At 36.4% G+C, this 20,765-nt stretch overlaps 1 protein-coding gene across 6 annotated transcripts in view; it reads left to right on the forward strand.

The window, feature by feature from the left end:
* Lrrk2 (leucine rich repeat kinase 2) overlaps positions 1 to 20,765 on the forward strand; it is a 135,961-nt gene that overhangs the window by 92,301 nt on the left and 22,895 nt on the right. For 4 of the 6 annotated variants that reach the window (XM_074083131.1, XM_074083132.1, XM_074083134.1 and 1 more), the window contains 9 exons: positions 2,278 to 2,465; positions 3,300 to 3,454; positions 4,360 to 4,506; positions 4,840 to 5,031; positions 5,653 to 5,799; positions 8,766 to 8,918; positions 9,022 to 9,122; positions 12,152 to 12,342; positions 17,491 to 17,651. In XM_074083131.1, coding sequence (XP_073939232.1) covers positions 2,278 to 2,465; positions 3,300 to 3,454; positions 4,360 to 4,506; positions 4,840 to 5,031; positions 5,653 to 5,799; positions 8,766 to 8,918; positions 9,022 to 9,122; positions 12,152 to 12,342; positions 17,491 to 17,651 — 1,435 coding nt within the window. The remainder of the gene's footprint in view (positions 1 to 2,277; positions 2,466 to 3,299; positions 3,455 to 4,359; positions 4,507 to 4,839; positions 5,032 to 5,652; positions 5,800 to 8,765; positions 8,919 to 9,021; positions 9,123 to 12,151; positions 12,343 to 17,490; positions 17,652 to 20,765) is intronic. The other 2 variants (XM_020186217.2, XM_020186218.2) reach the window with 1 other exon arrangement.

The following is a 20,765-nucleotide window of genomic DNA, read 5'->3' on the forward strand; positions in this document are numbered from 1 at the left end:
GATAAAATATGTGGGGGAAATTCAGAGGAGACTTCTTTTTCTTTGAGTAAGAAAGTAAGTTAGCCAGATGAGCTAAGGTTGAGGAAATATTGGGAGGTCTTTTAAAGGCAACAGAGTAAGTCAGTGTTTCAAATTTTATTGCTGTGTAACAAGTCATCCTCAACCTTGTAAGATTAAAACACAAAGAATGTATCTACTGTTCTGTGAGTTGATTAAGGTTCAGCTCAGTTGCTGTGCTCCACATGGTGTTGGCATGGGTCATTCATTTGGTTTCAGTCATTGAGCTGTGTTGGAAAGTCCAAAAAGAGTGACTCCATTCACATTCTGGGTTGTGTTGTGCTTCTTCATGTAGCCTCTCAGATGACTAAAATGGGCTTCCTTATAGCATGGCCATCACAGGGTAGTTGGAGCCTACCACCTTGTAACAGAAGTTGCCAGTGCTCTTAAAAGTTAGGCTCAGAACTGGCAAAATGTCAATTCTGCACCATTCTAGTAACCAGAGCAACCATAATCCAAGATTTAAGGGAAGGGGAAATGAACTCCATTTTTTCTCATTGGATTGAATAGCACACTTATATAGGGAGAAGAAAATTATTAATGTCCATCTTCAGAAATATCTGGTACTACTAGTCAGAGCACACCGTAGATCTACTAGAAAAATAAAGCACAGATTACTTTTAAAATCAACTTGTCTAAGTAAAATAAAAAACTAAGTAGAAACTGACTAACATTAATATGTGCTTTTCAAAGATGATCTTATTTAATTCTCACAGCAACTTTTAAATGGTATTATGTTAGCTTCTATGTTAAAGATGGACAAAGAAGTTGATAATTTATCCAAAGGTACACATTCAAACAGAGGTAGAGTCAGGGTTTCCAACCAACTGGAGTAGTTTGACTCCAGTTCTTACAAATCTAACCTGAGGATAAAAATGCTCCAGATCACATTTTCTCAAAATTCACCCTTTCAACAATATTTGTTTATATCTTCCATGTCCTATATATTATTGTAGTGCTGGGATTATGGCACAAACAGTTTGTGCACTCAGAGCTGACATTCAAATAAAAGAAAATAGCAAACAAACGTAGGATTTCAGTTGGCACAGAATGCTACAAAGAAAATATAAAGCATAGTTGGACACAGTAAATTGTCACAACAGAAAAGATCTTAGCACTTAAAAAAAACTAATGCAGTAAATAATTTGTATTACTTACATTTTAAGAGCAATCTGGCACTGCCATAAAGTACACAGTGTGAGAGAAATCTTTAAATACAACTTTTATGATTTGATGGCTTGTAATTTGATACCAATATGTTCAGTCAGTCACATTCATTGATTCAGTAAATACAGTAAACATTACACATGCAAACTATAAATATAGAGCTGTGTAAAACAAGACCTCCAACCTAAGGATTTTACAATTTAATATTTCACTCAAGTAGATGACAACAAAAATGTTTATATCTATTTTAAAAGACCTTTAAACATTATAGATGTTCTAAAGAAAATTAAGCATATTTTATGCTTTAAAAATTTGCTAAATAAAATAAATTGGAATATGTATATAATATGACTTATACTAAAAATTGTCATATGCGCTTTCCAAGCTTTACATGTGTGTTCTCTTACTTTGTTTTCAAAGCCATCTAAGAGACAGCTACTTTTACCATCTCATTTTACAGAGAAGGTCTTTCCCAAGGTCACATAACTAGTAATAGAGCCTGAATTTGCACTAGGTTAATTTGATTTCTATTCAGATTCTTAACTTCTATGATGGTGATCAAAACCCAAAATAGGTCTTTGTACTGGAATCATTCAGGCTGCATGGTTATAAAACCTCACTCCAGACCTTCTGATCCAAACTCTGCAAGTGTCATGCAGCCAAATGCAGTAGTTACTTTGAGAATTTCTCTCTTGCTAATCTCCTCTCACTGATGGAAACCCTCTCCTGTGATATAAATGTCAAGTAATATTTCTACTGCAAACTTGTAAGAGTTAACAGTCTGGAAGATGATATCCTTAGGAATATATTAGTGATAGGTTTGTGGGTTTCAGAGAATCCCAATAAATTATGATGTGAATTTCCTCCTTTAAAAAATGTTTTTCTGAAGGTGACACCCCACTGGTTTTCTGGGCTAGATGGCTGCTAGAGAAATCAGGTACTGTGTTGTACTGGACAAATTATTCTCATCACTTTCGCTGAGCAAAAAGACATGAAATACTTTAAATTAGAAACATTTCAGAAAGAGATCACTTATGAGTTTAAATCTTTTAGATTTTGACAGTAAAAGTGGAAGGCTGTCCAAAACATCCAAAGGGAATTATTTCACGTAGAGATGTGGAAAAATTTCTTTCAAAGAAAAGGAGATTTCCGAAGAACTACATGACACAGTACTTTAAACTCCTAGAAAAATTCCAGATTGCCTTGCCAATAGGAGAAGAATATTTGCTGGTTCCAAGCAGGTAAAACAAACCTTAAATTTTTCATTTCTCTGTGGAACTTCATCATCTCTTACATTATTTTAATTGTTAAAGTAACCTTATTCTACCATAGATGTATTAACTTTTTTTTTCGCTTCTTTTTGAACTTTCTACTAATGTAGGTACTTTTAATGAAAACACTGCATTTGACACTTCAAAGATATAGTGAATTATTCTATGAATATAATTGTTTTCTTGGCTTAGCATTGTATATGTTATTTAATGAACGTAAAAATTGGAATGGTGTGTGTTTGTGTGTGTATCCTTACATGGCAATAAGAAAGCTATTCTTTAACAGAAGTTTGGGGCAGATAGTGAGTTTTCAGCAGAATTTTAAAAGAATTTATGGCATAACAATAGAGGCCTAAGTTTTAGCCCTGTATTGTAGAAATTTTTCTTATTGCTGTATAAGCAACTTGGAAATGTTATAAAGTAATGTGATGTTGAAAGTATAAATCATATTGATTGATGGATGACAACCAATTATAAATATAGATGTATACTTTTTTGAGGACATGTATTTTCCTCAAGTTTTATGTAGCCTAAATATTTGTTTATGCATATCTAACTGCAATAATTTATTATTGTACATAGGATTGCTGAAAAATGTGTCTACTATATCAGAGCATGCATTTGAATTATTTAATGATCATTGAATTTTTGATGTAGGAAGATCATGTAGCAAGAGAATTTTATAAAAATGAGTACAATTGCTTGGAATAGTTATCTTCATCAAATCCAAGCAGTAAAACCTTTTGGTAAATATGGTTGGATGTTTTCTAAAGTTATGTAATGAGAGTATTCTTTTTTCTTTAGTTTGTCTGACCACAGACCTGTGATAGAGCTTCCCCATTGTGAGAACTCTGAAATTATCATTCGGCTATATGAAATGCCCTATTTTCCAATGGGATTTTGGTCAAGATTAATCAATCGATTACTTGAAATTTCATCTTACATGCTTTCAGGAAGAGGTATGTATTGAACAAAGACAAAATTTAGAGAGAGCAAATATTGAAAACAACATGGCATTTTCCCAGATTTACATGTTTGGAAGGCAATTGAATTTAGAATATTAGCTTATAAGACTTCGGCGTGGTTAATATAGACCACTCCTCAGGTCCTTATTGAATTTTATTTTAGACACATTTCCAACAACTATGAGTATCCTGCTTTCCATATCATAGCAAGTGAGAAGCAATAATTTAAAGAGGTGGAATAGCTAGGAGACATTGATTTTAACACACACATGAACAAACAACAAAGAAGTGACCTTTGCATAGTGAGGGCGTCTTACATAAGTGTAACAAGTGGTTCTGACCATTTAGGGTAGGAGCTGTAATATCTCTATTCTGCTTCCAACAAATGAACAAAAATGGATATTTATAATGCTAGCTTTCATTCTAGAAAAACAGACATCGTACTCTTCCAAAGAGAAGAGAGCCTTTTTCTTTTTGTCAAAAGACAGCTTTATGAAGGTATTAGTGGTTTCTGAAATATCTTATCTTGCTTGGAATTTAATTAACATCTAAGTTAGAGTGCATTGAAAAACTGAGGAATGACCTTTAACATAGTATGACTTAACTTTTTTTTTAAACTTATGTGAATTTATTTATGATTTTCTTTATCTACCAATTAAGAATGATAAAGTATTTGAAACATGAACCTAAAATATACCTTAGTTAAATCTACAGAGCATTAATTTATTTTATTGCAAAATTAAGGATCAATATTTAATATAGCAATAGATACAGATGAGAACTAGTCAGCAGCCTAATACTTTCTTTCAAAACAAACATAACCATTTCCATTACTTGTGTCCTGGGCAATAGTTTTCCCTTTTATTAATGTATTCATTTGGATCCATTTAAACTTTCAGAACGAGCTCTTCGCCCAAACAGAATGTATTGGCGACAAGGCATCTACTTGAATTGGTCTCCTGAAGCTTATTGTCTGGTAGGATCCGAAGTCTTAGACAATCAACCAGAGAGTTTCTTAAAAATTACAGTCCCATCTTGTAGAAAAGGTAAGGAAATTAATTCAAAACCTTGAATTGTACTACTAAAGAAATCTAAGCTAAAATATATATGTGTGCGTATATATATATATATATATATATATATATATATATATATAACCCAAAATTAAAAACCCAGAGTCATATGGTCATATGTGGTGGCACACAGTTGTAGTCCCAGCTACTTGGGAGGCTGAAGTGGGGGACCACTTGAACCCAGCAGTTCAAGACTAGCTTGCAAAATGTGGCAAGAGCCTATCTCAAAACAAAACAATACAACCCCAACAACTTTCCACTCGCTCTTTTTCAGCTTTGTGATGAGCTTTGTTTTGAATTATGTAGGCTGTATTCTTTTGGGTCAAGTTGTGGACCATATTGATTCTCTCATGGAAGAATGGTTCCCTGGGTTGTTGGAGATTGATATTTGTGGTGAAGGAGAAACTCTGTTGAAGAAATGGGCATTATATAGTTTTAATGATGGTGAAGAACATCAGAAGATCCTACTGGATGACTTGATGAAGAAAGCAGAAGAGGGTATGCTTTGACACAGCTTACAAATGTTCTAAAGAGATCCTTTAAAACTGTTGGTGAAGTAACGTTCGTATGTCAAAATTATTCCTATCTGTAAGGTATGAGTTGTAAGATAATCCATTCAATTTTAGTGACAGTTCAGAGAAATATATTATATTTATTACCCGTGAGATCTTGTGTTCCATATTTCAAAAACTAGGCTTTGAATACTGACTTTTTGAATAATATAACCTCATCTGTGAAATGGAAATATTAATCAAACCTGTCTCATAGAATTGTTAAGAAGACTGAGATGTGCAATTAATGGAAATAACTTACCAACATCTGCTGCTTCACAGATGTAGAGAATAAATAAATAAGTTTCTACTCAGATGTCACATGGTCTAAGGCAGTTCCAAATTCTATTACTTCATGGAGGAAAGTAGGAATGAGTTATTAAAATTCTAATTAAATGTTTAAAAATTTCTCAAATCTTCTAGAAAAATCTAGGCTTGGTAAGAAAACCTAATGGGATGATGAGAGATGATAGGAAATATGTGTTCATTTTCTGCCAGTCAAAACCACAAATTTATGTATATCCTTAAGTGTTCTTTTTAAAAGAAGACTCTTTCACATGCTTCTCAGGAGACCTCCTAGTAAATCCGGATCAACCAAGGCTCACCATTCCCATATCTCAGATTGCTCCTGACTTGATTTTGGCAGACCTTCCTAGAAATATTATGTTGAATAATGATGAGCTGGAATTTGAGCAAGCTCCAGAGTTTCTCTTAGGTAACTATGTTTATTTTGAGAATAAGAACTATGATGCATTTTTCTCCTTACAATTTAGAAAATACTCAAATACCACAAATATATCTTTGTACGTTTTTAGTGTCTTCATATATTTGATATAATGTTTTTCATTTGGAATGTTATATTTGAAAGTAACAGCATGTTGTAGACCTGGAATTTGCTTTGTGCATGTTCCTATAGACTGGGATAAAGACAGGATGGGATTATCACAGAAGCTCTAATTGGCAAGGATGGGGGAGGGTTGAGTGAAGTGTAATAGCCATTTCTCATTTCAAAAAGGATAAGTAAAGGAAGAACACTTCTCTGTCACCATAGCATTTTTTTGGCTGTATTAGAATTTGAACTCAGGGCTTTGTGCTTGCTAGTCCAATGTCTACCACTTGAGGCATCCCTCCAATCCTTTTTCCTCTGGTTATTTTTGAGATAGGGTCTCACTTTTTGTCTGGGCTTGTCTGGACCACAAGCATCATATTAATGCTTCCTGATGTATCAGGAAACACATACATTCCATGTTTCTTTATAGAAAGCGCCAAGGTTTCTCAACCTTTGCATCATGTCATTTTGGACTGGGCATTCTTTATTATTGAAGTCTGTCCTGTGTCAGTAAGATGTTTAGGTAGAATTGAATTTTGGGCCTCTTTTAATTCTTCTCTTTTCAGATTCTGGTAACTGTTCCACAGTGACTAATTGGACATACTTTAATAGACTTATTTTGTGAATATATATTTTTAAATATGATTGTGTAGGGTTTGTGCATGTGTCTGAAAAGTTGTGGGATCAATTCCCTCTTTGAGGGATTATTTTTCTGGAGAACCAAAATAGAAAGGTCCTTCAGGGGTGTGATTTGATGGGGTTAGAAAGGCCTCCTTGCTTTCAATTTTCTTTCCTACCTGTGTGTCACAAGCAAATGGTAGCAGTCCTTAACTTTGTTTTTGTTTTGGTTGCCTGAAGGATGTGATGGTCCACACTTCATATTCATATGGCAGTGATTCTCAAATAGGGAAGGGCTTTAGAAAATTAGAACTTCCACCTGAACTTTGGATATATCTCCCTAGTGTGTGTTTCTTCTCTATGCCCCATAAATATTCCTTTTATTGTCAATAGCTGTTCAGATTGTGGGTTATCAAAACAAGATGCTTCTATTATTAGCATCCCACTTCTCCTATTCATGCTCTCTCTCTCCCTTCCACTTGCTGTCTTTCCCTTTTTCATCTCCTGTTTTTACCCAATCGTATTTCTGATTCCTATGCTTAACTGTTCCTATAACCTTCATTTCTCCCTACAACTCTCATAGTACCAACAATATTAACTAATGCTTTCAAAAATCCAGTGTTTATTAAGTATTGGAGGGAATAAGTGGGAAGATACCAAAAGCATTAAGAGGTATATAGTGCTTTTTAACATGTTTACAATCTACTAGAGCTGCAAGATATATTCACAGCAATAATTTATTTTATCTTAACATGATTACTTTGAATATAAATAATATATGACAATACATGCTTATTATAGAGATTTCAAAAATACACAAATAGGTAGAAAATTCCCATAGGTGCGTAATTTTATCACTTGAGATAACAAGCCTTGACATTGTTATATTTCCTTGGAGATTTTTTTGTGTTTGTTCACTTATATTCACAGAGTGGGTGCATCTCATGGGTATATGAGTGCCTTACGTACTGTATGAATAGGATTTACTATAGGTCAGGGGAGAGGATGGCCAGTTTCTCTGGCTTTATGTTCTCAGTTTGTCTTGGGTCTCTTAGGTTTTCCAAACTAACACCTCAGAGATGGAGGTGAGGAAGTAGGGGTGCTCATCAGGAATAGTGTGGTAAGAGTACCAATGGCAGATACAAAGCAAGTTCAGGACATTTCAATTATTCTGCTTTGTCCAGAGCGTTGTTCTCAGTGTTGGGGGCTCATTACTATTGTCAGGAAATTAAAAGAAAAAGCCTTAGTGATGGCACCCCCTAAGACTATTTGGATCAGAATCTTTGAGCCCAGACATTAGTGTTTTTATTTTCTATTTGTTTATTTTGCAGTTCTGGGGTTTGAGCTCAGGACTTCGTGCTTGCTAGGTAGGCGCTCTACCATTTGAGTCATGCCTGCATCCATTTTTGCTTTACTTAATTTTTAAGTAGGGTCTGGGGAGCCTCCTATTTATACTTCTCATGAAGCTGGGATGACAGTTTCCTAGTTTCTGTTGATTGAGATGGGAGCTCATGAATTTTTTGCCTGGACTGGCCCCAATCTCTACCTTCCAAGTAGCTGGGATTTTAGACTTGGGCAACCATGCCAGGCCATTAGTATTTTTAAAAACCTTCTCAGATGTGCTATTTACCTAGGAGTAGGAGGAAAAGTGCTAGACTTGAGCCTAGAGAATATGATGTGACCAAGAAGTGAGCTAGAAAAGGAATTTAGGGGCTACACTATCAATATGGGGCTGAATTTGAATTTGATTTAATAGGTAACATAGGATAATTTGGTTTTGAGCAGGAGAGTGATGTAACCAAAGTGAAATTATAGTGAAATTAATTGTGCAGGAGAGGTAGAATAAGTTGGTGGTAATGAGCTCAAGATCCCCTTGAGTTTCCCCAGATAAGGCAGTAGGCACCAAGGACTCCAAAAGACCTGGAAAGGGTGGAATGCAATGAATGAGACCACAAAGTAGACTGCCAGCTAGATGTGTGGCTAGGCAGGAGGTGAAGGCTTAACATAATTCTTTTCACTCTAGAACAACCCTGAATGAATCTTGCTTTGTTTTTATGAGATATATATAACAGCTAGTTTGGAGGAAAGATGACAGATGTGATCTTTGATGGACTGTGATTGAGATTTGGAAGATCATACCAGTGGCAATCTCCAGCACAAAGTGGGACTTACTGGGCAGTGTTTAGGAGGTGGCCATGGCTCTTGGTGAAAATGTGAAAGTTCTCTGTACACAGGAACAGATGCAGCTGCAGGAGTGGATGGTGATGGTGCAGGACACGTACAGAGGGAAGCCAGGAAGGTCGAGGACAAAGTCTTTAGGTATATCTTAACTCGTAGAGTAGAAGAAAGAAGGGGAATCATGGAGATTGAGTCAATGAAACAAGTGGGTATGATTTTTCTTCAACTAGACAGCAGATATAATTACAAGATATATAATTTGTTTGGCTCTTCTGCCTGGGAAGATTAAATTCTTTATTTTCTTTTCCAAAGGTGATGGCAGTTTTGGATCTGTTTATCGAGCAGCCTATGAAGGGGAGGAAGTGGCTGTGAAGATTTTTAATAAACACACATCACTTAGGCTGTTAAGACAAGTAAGATATCCAGTAATATTATTATATTAAGCCATGCATTATTAATCTCTGGGAACTCTTATTTTGCATGCAGTTGTGAAGATACAAAAAATAATGACCACATTTCCTTAAAGGGATGAGTTTTATTATGATATGTCACAGTATCCTTTCTCGATGGAGTAAAAACTTTTATTTCTACTATTAAAAGACAAAGAAAAGACAGTCTTTTGAAAGTTTCTGCAGTTGTGATATTCAAATCTGATGTAAAATTTTTTGAGGACAACTCACCCTCCCTCTTTTACATCGGAGCCCTGGTATTTACAACTGCACTGCAAAGCAGCAGCCAGTATTCCCAGAGACAGCATTCGATACATAGACTCTTGAGATCAGGATGGGGTATATTTCTGTTCCTGGCACTTCACAGTAGTCATACTTGTAGCTGCTTCGGCCGCTTCCAGGCCAGAAGCCTAGCAAGCAAGCTCTTCACTTCAGGTCCTGTTTTCTGCAGTGCACTTATCCTTCATTTTTCTGGTCCACAGAGATAATGAGTTTTCGTTCTGGTGAGCATGGTTTCTATTGTGTTCAGAGTGAAAGAAGTAGTTCAAAGCATGATTTCGCATTGCTAATTTGATTACAGGTCAGAAGTCTTAAGCTGAAACTCTACAAGATAAGCTTGTAATTTCTTTTCTGGATTTATCAACTTTAGAAGGAACGTGTTGTCTTTCTGTTACAAAAGATGGAAAAGTTAGCACACACCCAATTATCCAATTCCTCTCCTTTTCTACTTTCCAACATTTTAAATTAAAATTTAAAAGTACTTATATTGGTTTTCCTGATACAGTAAAAATTGTAACCTGAAATAATTATCAGAATTTATACAGAACTCACTTACTAGCTGTGTGAAAAAAAACTGCCGAACCAAAGTGTTTCTACTCTTAGACAAGGAAACATACTTTCTTTTGCTAATTTTTTTAACTAGATTAGGAATATTACATATTTCAAAGTCAAATAGATTATTTATTGCTATGCATGTAACATATAACTAGATAATATCAACTGATAGAAACAGGAGCTTATTTTAATTTGGGTCATGACATATTCTGATTTTATTTAAATGTAGCTTTCAAGTTTTCTGGACTTTGTAGTTTTCTGTTTTTAGTTCTGGAGAGGAAAGATATTCCCTTGCATTATGCCTTTGAGAATTTTTAAGTTTTATCATGTCATCTGTATAGTGGACTCTTTTCTTCTTGAGGAAGTTCCTCATTCAGCCATGACTTCTTCCGTTACATCATATGTGATGTAGGGGTTGGTTGCACCAGTGTTATTCTGTGATTTGTTTTTCTCACCTTCCTTAATGTTTCTGTATTTCTTGGATTCTCTCTCTTGGTTGAATTGTCTTTACTTTTTGTTTGAGACTGTACTCAAAGAATTTTTTCCCAGAAAGGATGCTTTGGAAGTAAAATGTTTCTAGTCCTTACATGTTAAAACTATCTTCATTTTGCTATAATATTAGAAATCTAGGTTTGACAGAATTTTTCTTCAAAATTTGAAGAAAATTCTATTAATTTTTAGTTATTCCTATAGCGAAAGAGTAGGCTAATTTTATCAACTACTTATTCCCATGGAGATTACCTTTAATTTGAAAACTGAAAATTTGATCTTCTGGATTTCTCTTATCCTTGGTATTCTAAAACTTCACAAAAATGTGTTTGTGTGTGGCTCATTTTTTCAGCTCATCTGCATCATTATTTGTTGGGAAATTCTCCTCTATGAATTCTCTTTTATTATTTATTGTTTGCAACATTTATTATTCACTGGCCAAGTTTTATTAAGCAACTGTTATGCACCAGGCTAGGTTGTAAGACAGAGAGTGGACACAAGGTTGACACAGATACTCTGCATCTTTGAAGGTGGTTCTTAGGAAGCATGATCACAGTTTAAAACATAAATCAGTTTAACATCACATAAGCTGTACATTTCAACTGAATTACAGTTTCAGATAAAGGCGAATATACAGAATGAAGTATCTATGGAATTAAAAACACACCATCATCACAGAAACTGTAGTCTCACATAATGTGGTCTAGAAGAAGGATACATTTCTAGAAAAGGATAAATTTCAACTAAATTAGTTACAGAGTAAAGGGGACTATACAGAATATATGTTTGAATATAGAATGCAAGCACAATGTTGTAGAGTCTTACATGATATGGTCTTCAGAAAGGATTGTATCATAATGGAGACCTCTGACCTCTGTTCAAACTGCAATGTATCTCTGCTTCTTATTGTAGCTGGGGACTCCTTTAGGAAGGGCACTTGTAATAGTATATGAGCTAAGATCCAAATGGCAAAAGGCCTTCAGCCATGCGAAGGATGAAGAAGTTTCTAGGGGGATGGGTCAGCCAAGGCAGAGATCCTGAGGCTGAAAGAAACTGGGCTGGGAGTCGGATGAATGCTAGCAAAACTGAAGGGTCATGAACGAAGGGAAGAGCAAAAGGAGACTGGGTCTGAACATTGGCTTGGGGCCAGAGCTGATTAGGTCATGAGGTCACTGATTTAAGAGTAGTGAGAAATCATTCCACTTACTCCTGTGGAATTAGGCATTATCCTCAGAAAACTTTTGTAGTGACAAAACCAATGACTACAGCCAAGTTATACCCCATATACTGGTGGAGGTTGATTACTAACTGACTGCTTGCAATTCCTGGTTGAGACAGATTCTGGAATTTAGTTGATAAGACTGACATGACCTGTTAGTAGGGCCACATAGGTGCACATGTATATGCTATCCTTGCATTAGATATACTGGCAAAGCAGAGCAAAAGGAGAAATAGAACTTTAAAAGTCCATTTCAAATTAATAACCTCAAAATCAACTGTTTATTATTGAAAATGATGAGAATATTTAAAAAATAGTTCAAAGAAGAAATGGAAAGTTTGCAAGTTTGCAGAGGAAATCATAGCCTTGGAGCTGAGTCATGTAAGGAAGGAGGGAGAGACGTGGGTAAGAGCTGATGCTGAGTGACTCTCATGATTTTGTAATTTTGCAGGAGCTTGTGGTGCTGTGCCACCTCCACCACCCCAGTTTAATATCTTTGCTGGCAGCTGGGATTCGTCCTCGAATGTTGGTGATGGAGTTGGCTTCCAAGGGCTCCTTGGACCGCCTGCTTCAGCAGGACAAAGCCAGCCTCACCAGAACCCTCCAGCACAGGATTGCACTGCATGTGGCTGATGGCTTGAGGTAACTAGGTCATGCTGTTTTCTATCCAGTGCCTGACAAATGTGATCCCCAACTCACTCTGAGGGTCAGAGATCGGTACTCCCCAGTAACATTGAGTCCCACTGACATTTTTTGCAAACAATTATGGTGAAAACTATCATTTCCTGGATCAAATTTTCTAATTTCATACAATTATAATAGTAAGACAGCGTAGAACCTCATAGCTGATGGTAGTAGAATTTAAACCCAGGAATACTGCTCTAGAGCTCATGGCCTTAACCTTAGACTGACCTCCTTCACTAAAAGATCTAGGTTATGCTTCCAAGTATCAAAATGTGAATTAGAAAATTCTAGTAAGGAAATATTAGTCTATACTTCTGACGGGGACCAGAGTGATTTGTGTTGGACTCTTCAGCATGGCCATATCATGTATCTCAAAGTCACACCCAACCCTGTAGCCAGACAGATGGACTCTTTGAGAGGCAGCACTGCAGGGTAGATAAAGATCCTGGTCTTTGAAGGCAAGTGAACAGGGAGAAATCATTGCTCCATACACTGAATAACTGATTTTAGCTTTGATTTCTACCCATGTTTTAGTCTGTAAACCATGACCAATACTTAATACATAAGTTAATAGAACTTTTGTAGTAAACTGAACACTTCTTAGTTGAAGTCTTGATACCCTGTCTTTATGGCTCCCCATCTCAGTTTTGCCTGGGAGTCATCCTTCATTCCTTCTTTCTCTCCCCTCTCACACCTAATTCTTAAGCAAATCTTTTCAGCTCTGCTGCTCAAATATGTTTTTGTGCAAGTTCTTCTCACAAATACCCTCACTTCCACCATCTCTCATTGACTCTCTGATTCTCCTGCTTCCACCTTTGTCCCACTAAGAGTCTGTTTTCCACATAACTGCTGGTGAATTTTTTGTTGAAATTGGATCAGGTATTTTTCCTGTTCTTGACTCTCTTCTGCTTCACTTCCTGGTCACGGTGCTCAGCCATGCTCCTGCCTGAGGTTCCTGAATATGCCAGAGGCATTATACCTCAGTGTCTCTCAGCCAGGAAAGATGACTCCCAGCCATCCTCTGGTCTGGCTTCTTGTTTCCTTCAGGTCCCTGGTCAGAAGCATTTCCCTGATGATATGACACTGCATCCTCCTGGCATGTGTACCACTTTTCACTACTGGGTATTCTTTATGATTTCATTAAAATTTTTTTCCCATCTTTGCCATGAGAATCTAAGCAGGGACTTTCTTATCTTGCTTATTATTCTGTCTCCAGTGTTCAGAAGATGGCTCTAGAGGAGACAGAGGAAGGAGGGAAAGCAGAATCTGGCATGTAGAATCCAGGCAGTGGGCACAAATTTCCTTCTCTTTTGAAAGGACCTTTTCTGCAGTCTAGAAATGTTACATGAAATGGACAGTAAGGAAACCAAACAGACTCCCTCTCAACAAAACCAAATAAGGATATAATTATTAATACTTTCTATAGAAGATAAGAAATGAGTTAAATGAATAAATTTCTCTTCTTGCAAAAGTCCAGAAACTATTAAAAATCATGCAGATTTTAACAGTGTCTGTGCAGGGATTTGGCTTTGGGTTGACATACCTTCCTTTGAACACCAGGGGGAGCCTCTTGTTACATTAGGCTCCTGTGTTTCAAAGCAAGCACAGTCACTTTCCTTAATTTAACTGACTCCAGGTCCTAGTTTTTCCCTAATTCTTACACATAATCCCCAAAGTGCTCATTTATAAAATGAATACTTGCTGTTTTTATTCAACAGCTCAAAAAAAGCCTCATTAAAGACAACTTATTCTACTTCTCTGAAACCTTACTTTAAATAACAAATCCAGCAGTTTTTGATAAACTAAATAAAATCTCAAAACATTTTTCAATAATTTGCCTCATTTCCTCTCAGCATAGTGCCAGAAGAGCTTTTTAGACCTGGTGCCACAAGAGGCTAGTAGACATCAGTAGCTATCAATCTTCTACCAGCCCTAAGTATATTTTTAAAACTCAGCATTAAGGACTGTTGTCCCAAATACATTTTAGCATAGAGCTCCCGCTACCAAGGTAGAAAGAGATAATAAAATGATGCTCTACTAGAGTCCCTAAGATGACAGAGCTGTTTACATACAGGAATTTCTCTGTCTTCCCTATTCTCTCTTCTGTAATCCTGCCTTCAAGCTTATTGGCTTACATCTCTGAGTCAGTTCATTCCTTTCAGCTTTTTTCATCAGTCTCATCTCTCTGTGAAGATAGAGTCACTTGCATTTTTCAGTTTTTTCACACTTGAGTTTATTCTCCTTGCTATCTCCTCCCTCAGTGAATCTGTACTTTCTTTTGTGCTCCCCACTTGTCAGGACAGGATCATTGTCACAGCCAGATTCATCTCCTTCTGTCAAAAGTAGGTGCCCATTCACAAATTCAAGGCCAACCAAGGGTACATAGGGAGATCTTGTTCCCCCTCCCAAAAAAAAGTATCCATTATATTTGTCACCAAGTCTTCAAATCTGTTTTAGGTGATCATTTTTATCAGTTCAACTATCTTCATGCCACTACTGCTACCTTGATTCAGTATCTTTAAGAAACTATCATAATATTTCTTCAAAAATAAGCATGTAATTATGCTTGAAATGCCCTGTGGTCCCCAGTTATCTGCAAGATAATCTAAACTCTGAGCATAGCATCAACACCCTTTCTGTATGCGTGAGTCTCTTGTCTACCTCTGCAACCTTCACCGCTACACTGCCCGTACCCTGCATTCCAGCCAGGCTGAAGGGGATGACTTTCACCTTGTTTTGCCTTTACATTTGTCATTTCTCTCCTCCCACAAAGTTGCCTCCCTAGAGAACTCATTTCCCTCAAGAATTTGCTTACATACCATCTTTTCCATGATGTTCTTCTCCATAAAGAGTGAGCCTCCCTCACATGTGCTTTTGTTGTGCCTGCTCTGTGTGGGACATGGTATTAAGTGCTGAAGAGGGAAAGGCACCTTGAGTGCTCAATCTGTAGGAAGAGTCAACTTTGCTATCTGTGCTTTTCTCCATTTCTGCTTCTCTCACAGTTGGCACTTAATTTTATTTCTGTAACCTTAGCTGAGTATCCATCTCTCTGAGATGGTGGCTCTCAAAAGCAGAGATACAAAGCTGGCTTTGTGCTCCCCAATGACTGGCCCTCAGGATGTCAAATACCTATTTGTTAAAGGAATGAATGCATTCTATTTTTAGAATAATTCTTTCCAGGATAAGATAAAGTTGACTTTAAATTATGAAGATAGGGGTGTCTAGCAATTCTTATGATTATCATGATTAAAGAATGATTGTTTAACTGAATATAGTTTATTTTAATAAAATATTTGACAATACTTTTTGTCACACAATGCATCAATTATGGCTGAATTATTGTCAGTAAGGCAAGATCTGTACTTACTACCATTTCAAAAGCAATTTTGCTATTCTATTAAAAGCTATTAAAATTGTACTTTTTAAAGATTAAATTCTATAATTGAACATTCTAACTAACCCAGATAATCTCTCCCACTGACATTATTTCATATTAAACTTAACTACTTTTTTTAGTCTTTGGGAAGTATTCTGAAAGAGACTGTGTTCTAAAAATATACTGAGAGAGGCACACGTTATGAAGGATTTGGATGCTATTCAATGATGTATGACTTGGCTCTACCTTTTTTTTATTCTTAATCTCCCAGCTTTTCTCTTCAGCAGGGCAAGAATAGCTAATGGCCTTTCAGTAAGCCCTTAGTAAATTTTTCTTTCAAGCCTATTACTTATTGTTAAGGTCAACGTCATTAGTACGTTATTTGTCGACCAAAAATATGTATACTGGAATGAATAGACCTAATGTCAAATGTCCATACTACATCCTGGAGAGAGAATCAGCTGCATGCGTTATTTGATGCAATTAAATGTCGCAAACTCTCTAGGCTATCATGCAATGGAAAGTTGTGGGCGTCACAGCCTGTCTGCTCCTAATCCTTACAACAACCATGTAATGGAATACATATGTATCGATATAATCTAAATCCAAACCGAAATCCACAAACAAACAAAGGATTCAAATTTTCCTCCATTAAACCTTGTGAAAAAAAATTCTTTCATGGTAGGTTGTAATATAACTTTGAGATAAAGGAGGCAGAGAAGAGCGACTTGTGGAACGTTGTAGATATCTAAGGAAAGGTGGTAATAGTTGCATTGAAAGTTGGGGAACTCTAAGTTCTCTGACCATTCTAGAATGGATAAGACCTGGTACAGATTAAAAGTTTGTTGTGTTTTACATTGACTAGTTTCTCTGCCTGAAATGTCCAGTCCAGGTTCCTTGTGGCTGAGTGGGCTGGTCTCTGAATGGAAGGATGTCAGCATTGTCTAGCACCAAGTCAATGTTTTATTCATTCTCTCAGTCCAAATATTGTTTATTAACTTTAATTTATACCACAATTGAGTTCACAGTAAACTTTACCTTCAGAGTCAGAGATTAATAGCTAGGAAAAAGCCTTTTGTTTTGTTATTATTAAAAAGTAGAAAATATTTCCCTAACCATTAGGAAATACTATAGTCAGAAAAATAAACAACAAAGATAAAGGATAGAGCTTTAAAAGGTGAGATGAATTTCCATCTAATTTTAAGAAAATAAAAACTATTAAATAAATGAAGGTTATAACAAAATTTCATCAGTTCTTATTTACCATGTTTATTTATTTATTTATTTTTGAGATAGGGTCTCACTGTGTAGCGCAGGCTGATTTGAACTCCCCACTGTTGGGATTCCAGGTGTGCACCACCACTAGAGCTAACACTTTACATTTTAAATATAGTTAGAATGTTAATTTGATCATTGAGGGAATTCAGAATTTCCTTTTAGTAATCGTTAAGTTATATGAAAGAAAGTCTGCAAAATTTGATACTTTGCCTGAGATGGTTGTGTTGTAAGGCTTAAACAACTCACGTATGAGATTTGATCCATTTTCATTTTAAAGCATAACCTTGTTTTGCAATATTTAATTTGTATGTTTTGATTTCCTTCTGCAATACCTCTCAACGTTCAGGGTCAGAGCATACACTTAGTGATGTTTTATATGAGGGGTATGACCAACGAAATAAAATCACAATTTAATCATATTTTAGTAAGATTTCTTGTGCATTCTCTGGCAGATATCTCCACTCAGCCATGATTATATACCGAGATTTGAAGCCCCACAATGTGCTGCTTTTCACCCTGTATCCCAATGCTGCCATCATTGCTAAGATCGCCGACTACGGGATAGCTCAGTACTGTTGCAGGATGGGGATAAAGACATCAGAGGGCACACCAGGTAGGAGGCAGAGTCTGCTTGCTGGTTTGGTCTTCAAGAAAATAACCATCGTCCTCAGATATGAGTTCAGGAGAGTCAAAAGAAAACTGTAGCCTACCACATTGTGAATAGATGTTTATTCTCTCAATAATGACCATTATATTGACATTTGTATCATTCTATTTTGTGGACAAACCCAAAACCAACTGATGTAGTTTTCCAGGGCAAAACCTGAGTAAGAAGGAGAGAATATTTGATGTCAAATTATATCTTTAAAAGGTAGATTTTTTTATAATCTTTGACTACTCTAGAGGTGGTAAAAGTAACACAAGAGTTTTAATCTACCTACTGGTGACATTTAGCTAAAAAAATTAGGCAAACCAAATTCAGGCCCATAAATTCTTTTTCATAAATATGAAACTCAAAGAACTGCAAAATCTCAAGGTTTTTTTTTTTTAAATAACTAAAGTGACTTGATGCTTATTGTGATCTTTATTTCTCATCCTCTCTGAATATGTATGTATTTTGCTGCAGAAGTATAAACCTACTTCAGTACAGGGCTGGCACTGATCCTACTGAGATTTGAAGTACTGCAGGTGCATCATTATTAACTTTCTTAAATATGAAAATCTGTATTCTTAAACATTTCTGGTTCTAAGAGTTTTACATAAAGGCTTTGCCTGGGCTTTTCTTGGTTGCACTGATATTGATAGAAACATGCTTCCCCACAGAGTGTGGTGCCTTACACACAGAACACAGCACTTCAGTTTTCTTTCTTTGTAATTTATACTTCAGTATTTAAAAATAAAGCTTCTCCATTTGGCTTTGCTAAGTGTGCTGAATCATGGTTACTTTGTAAAGTGAACCATGTCCACACTAGATACCATAGCATCTTGGGTCTCCAGGAATTCCTGACACCCTTTTCTAGTCTTAGAATTTAGTGTTGCTTTTTAGGGTCATTCCCAATCTTTTTTTGTTTTGCTTGTTCTAATAATACTGATTCTACCACTGTGAACCAACTCTATTACCAGTGAAAATCCATTTCCTAGGCCATTATCTTCATGTTTTCATGGTCTTACATTCTGCATGTGATTCCCACCTTACTCTCTTCCCCCATGAAATCCCTATCCCTTTTTCAGCTCCCCTCTTTTCTGGGATTCATCACAATCTCAAGTTCTGGTTAGAAATAAGCAGTCACAGGGCCAGTGCTCTGTACAGACTGATTTTCAGATTTCAGTTTGAGCAGCAATGGAAAATTGAGGCATTGACATCCGTTTAGGGGAGGACTGCTCTATCTTTAAGGAAGCTAAACAGTTAGTTATTTGTAAGTAAAGTGGATCGATGTGATCTTAATGATTGCAGCTCAAGTAAAACAACATGCCTACCACAGAGGAAAATATACTAGAGGATATTTCACTAGGTTAAAGGCTCTAGTTTGTTCCCCTTGTCCCCAGCTTGAATACTTAGATAAACACATGGCATAAACTTCCCCAGATTCCAATGCTGGATTTTATTTTTTGCTGCAAATATGTATTTTCTCTTTTGACTTACATAGCTGTATTTTGGCAGTGGAGTGTGCATTGTCATAAACACTTCAGAATAAATATTCTGGCTAAGAATGTCTCCGGGTTATTCAATGATAATAAAAATAATTTCCATTTCTTAAGCACTTGCTGTGTGCCAGGCTCCCTGCCAGGTACATTACAGACATGATCTTCTTATGCCAGGTCTGAAAGTCCACTATTATTTTCTCATTTATAGAATGAGAACATTGAGACCCAGTAAGATTATATCATTCAGATAAGCAACGAAGATGATAACTCATTCTCAACGAGAAGTGAATTCCAAAGGTATTGATTTTAAATCGTATAGGCTCTCTTTTAGACCACATGCAACTCTAACATGGAGTTGAAGACATTTAAATATAAACTTAGTTATTAAAAAGCAAAACAAAACCAGATACAGTGACTCACGCCTATAATCCTAGCTATTTTGGGAGGCAGAGATCAGGAAGATCATGATTCAAGGCCAGCCTGGGCAAAATTTCACCAAGATCTGTCTCAACCAATAGCTGGGCAGAGTGGTACACACCTGTCATGCCAGCTATGTGAAAAAGCAGGAAGCACAAACTGGAGGATCATAGTCCAGTCTGCCTGAGGAATAAAGTGAGACCCTCTCTCAAAAATAACCAATGCATAAAGGGCTGGTATCATGGCTCAAGTAGTAGAGCTCTTGCCTAGGAAGAAGGAGGGAGGTCCTGAGTTCAATTTCTAGTTATTCCACCCACACACAAAAAAACCAAACCAAAACAATGGAGCCATGAATAGAAAATACTGTCAACTATAGGTTTGGAAAAATGATCTATGGGGATGAAGTATATGAAATTCATATACTTCCACCTAGGAAAAGTAGAAATAAAGCAGTGACCTTCTCTGGGAAAGTCATTATTTTTAAATAATACCAGTATGGGCTGGACCACTCAGCCGGGGCTGGCAGTTTCTTCCTCCTGCATTTTCCAATGTAGACTCAAGTTGCTCAGGTAGATGTCCTGCTGTTGAGGACTTGTGTACTCAATTGGGGCAGTTAGTCTCTCTTGTCACTATCAGTTGTTTTTGGATTTGACTTTTTGCCTCTCCCCTCAATGATCTAAGCCAGTTGGCAGCCAGCTCAGTTCAACTTGCTATACATTCATGGTCAAAACCTGTTTAAAACTCTACAACCATCTGATTCTTCATCAAACTGAAAACTTGTTCCTGATTCCTTATAATAGGCAATATTGACTTTTAGTAACATAAATAAATATGGAGAAAGATCATGGCAGAAAAACTCAGGGCCTGATCTTCCTCTTCTGCCACTTCTTCCCCAGTGTGTAGGTTTTCTCTTTTTTCTTATTAAGTCACTAAACTTCTGTTTATTGTTACTATCTTTGTTGTTAGGATTCTTGTAGTTATCTCAGTTCTTAAATTCAGCCTCAAATTTTAAATAACAATACCTGTCACCACTACTGCTAGCATTACCTAACTTCTCCTTCCCCAAAGCATGTCTTTCAAGGAAGAAAATAGTTTCATCTGATTTGTTATCTTTGTGTATTTTCCCTTTAGCAGATCTTCCTGTTAATGTTATATCTTTTACCAT

This window comes from Castor canadensis, chromosome 8 (assembly GCF_047511655.1).
Source record: "Castor canadensis chromosome 8, mCasCan1.hap1v2, whole genome shotgun sequence".
NCBI lineage: Eukaryota > Metazoa > Chordata > Mammalia > Rodentia > Castoridae > Castor > Castor canadensis.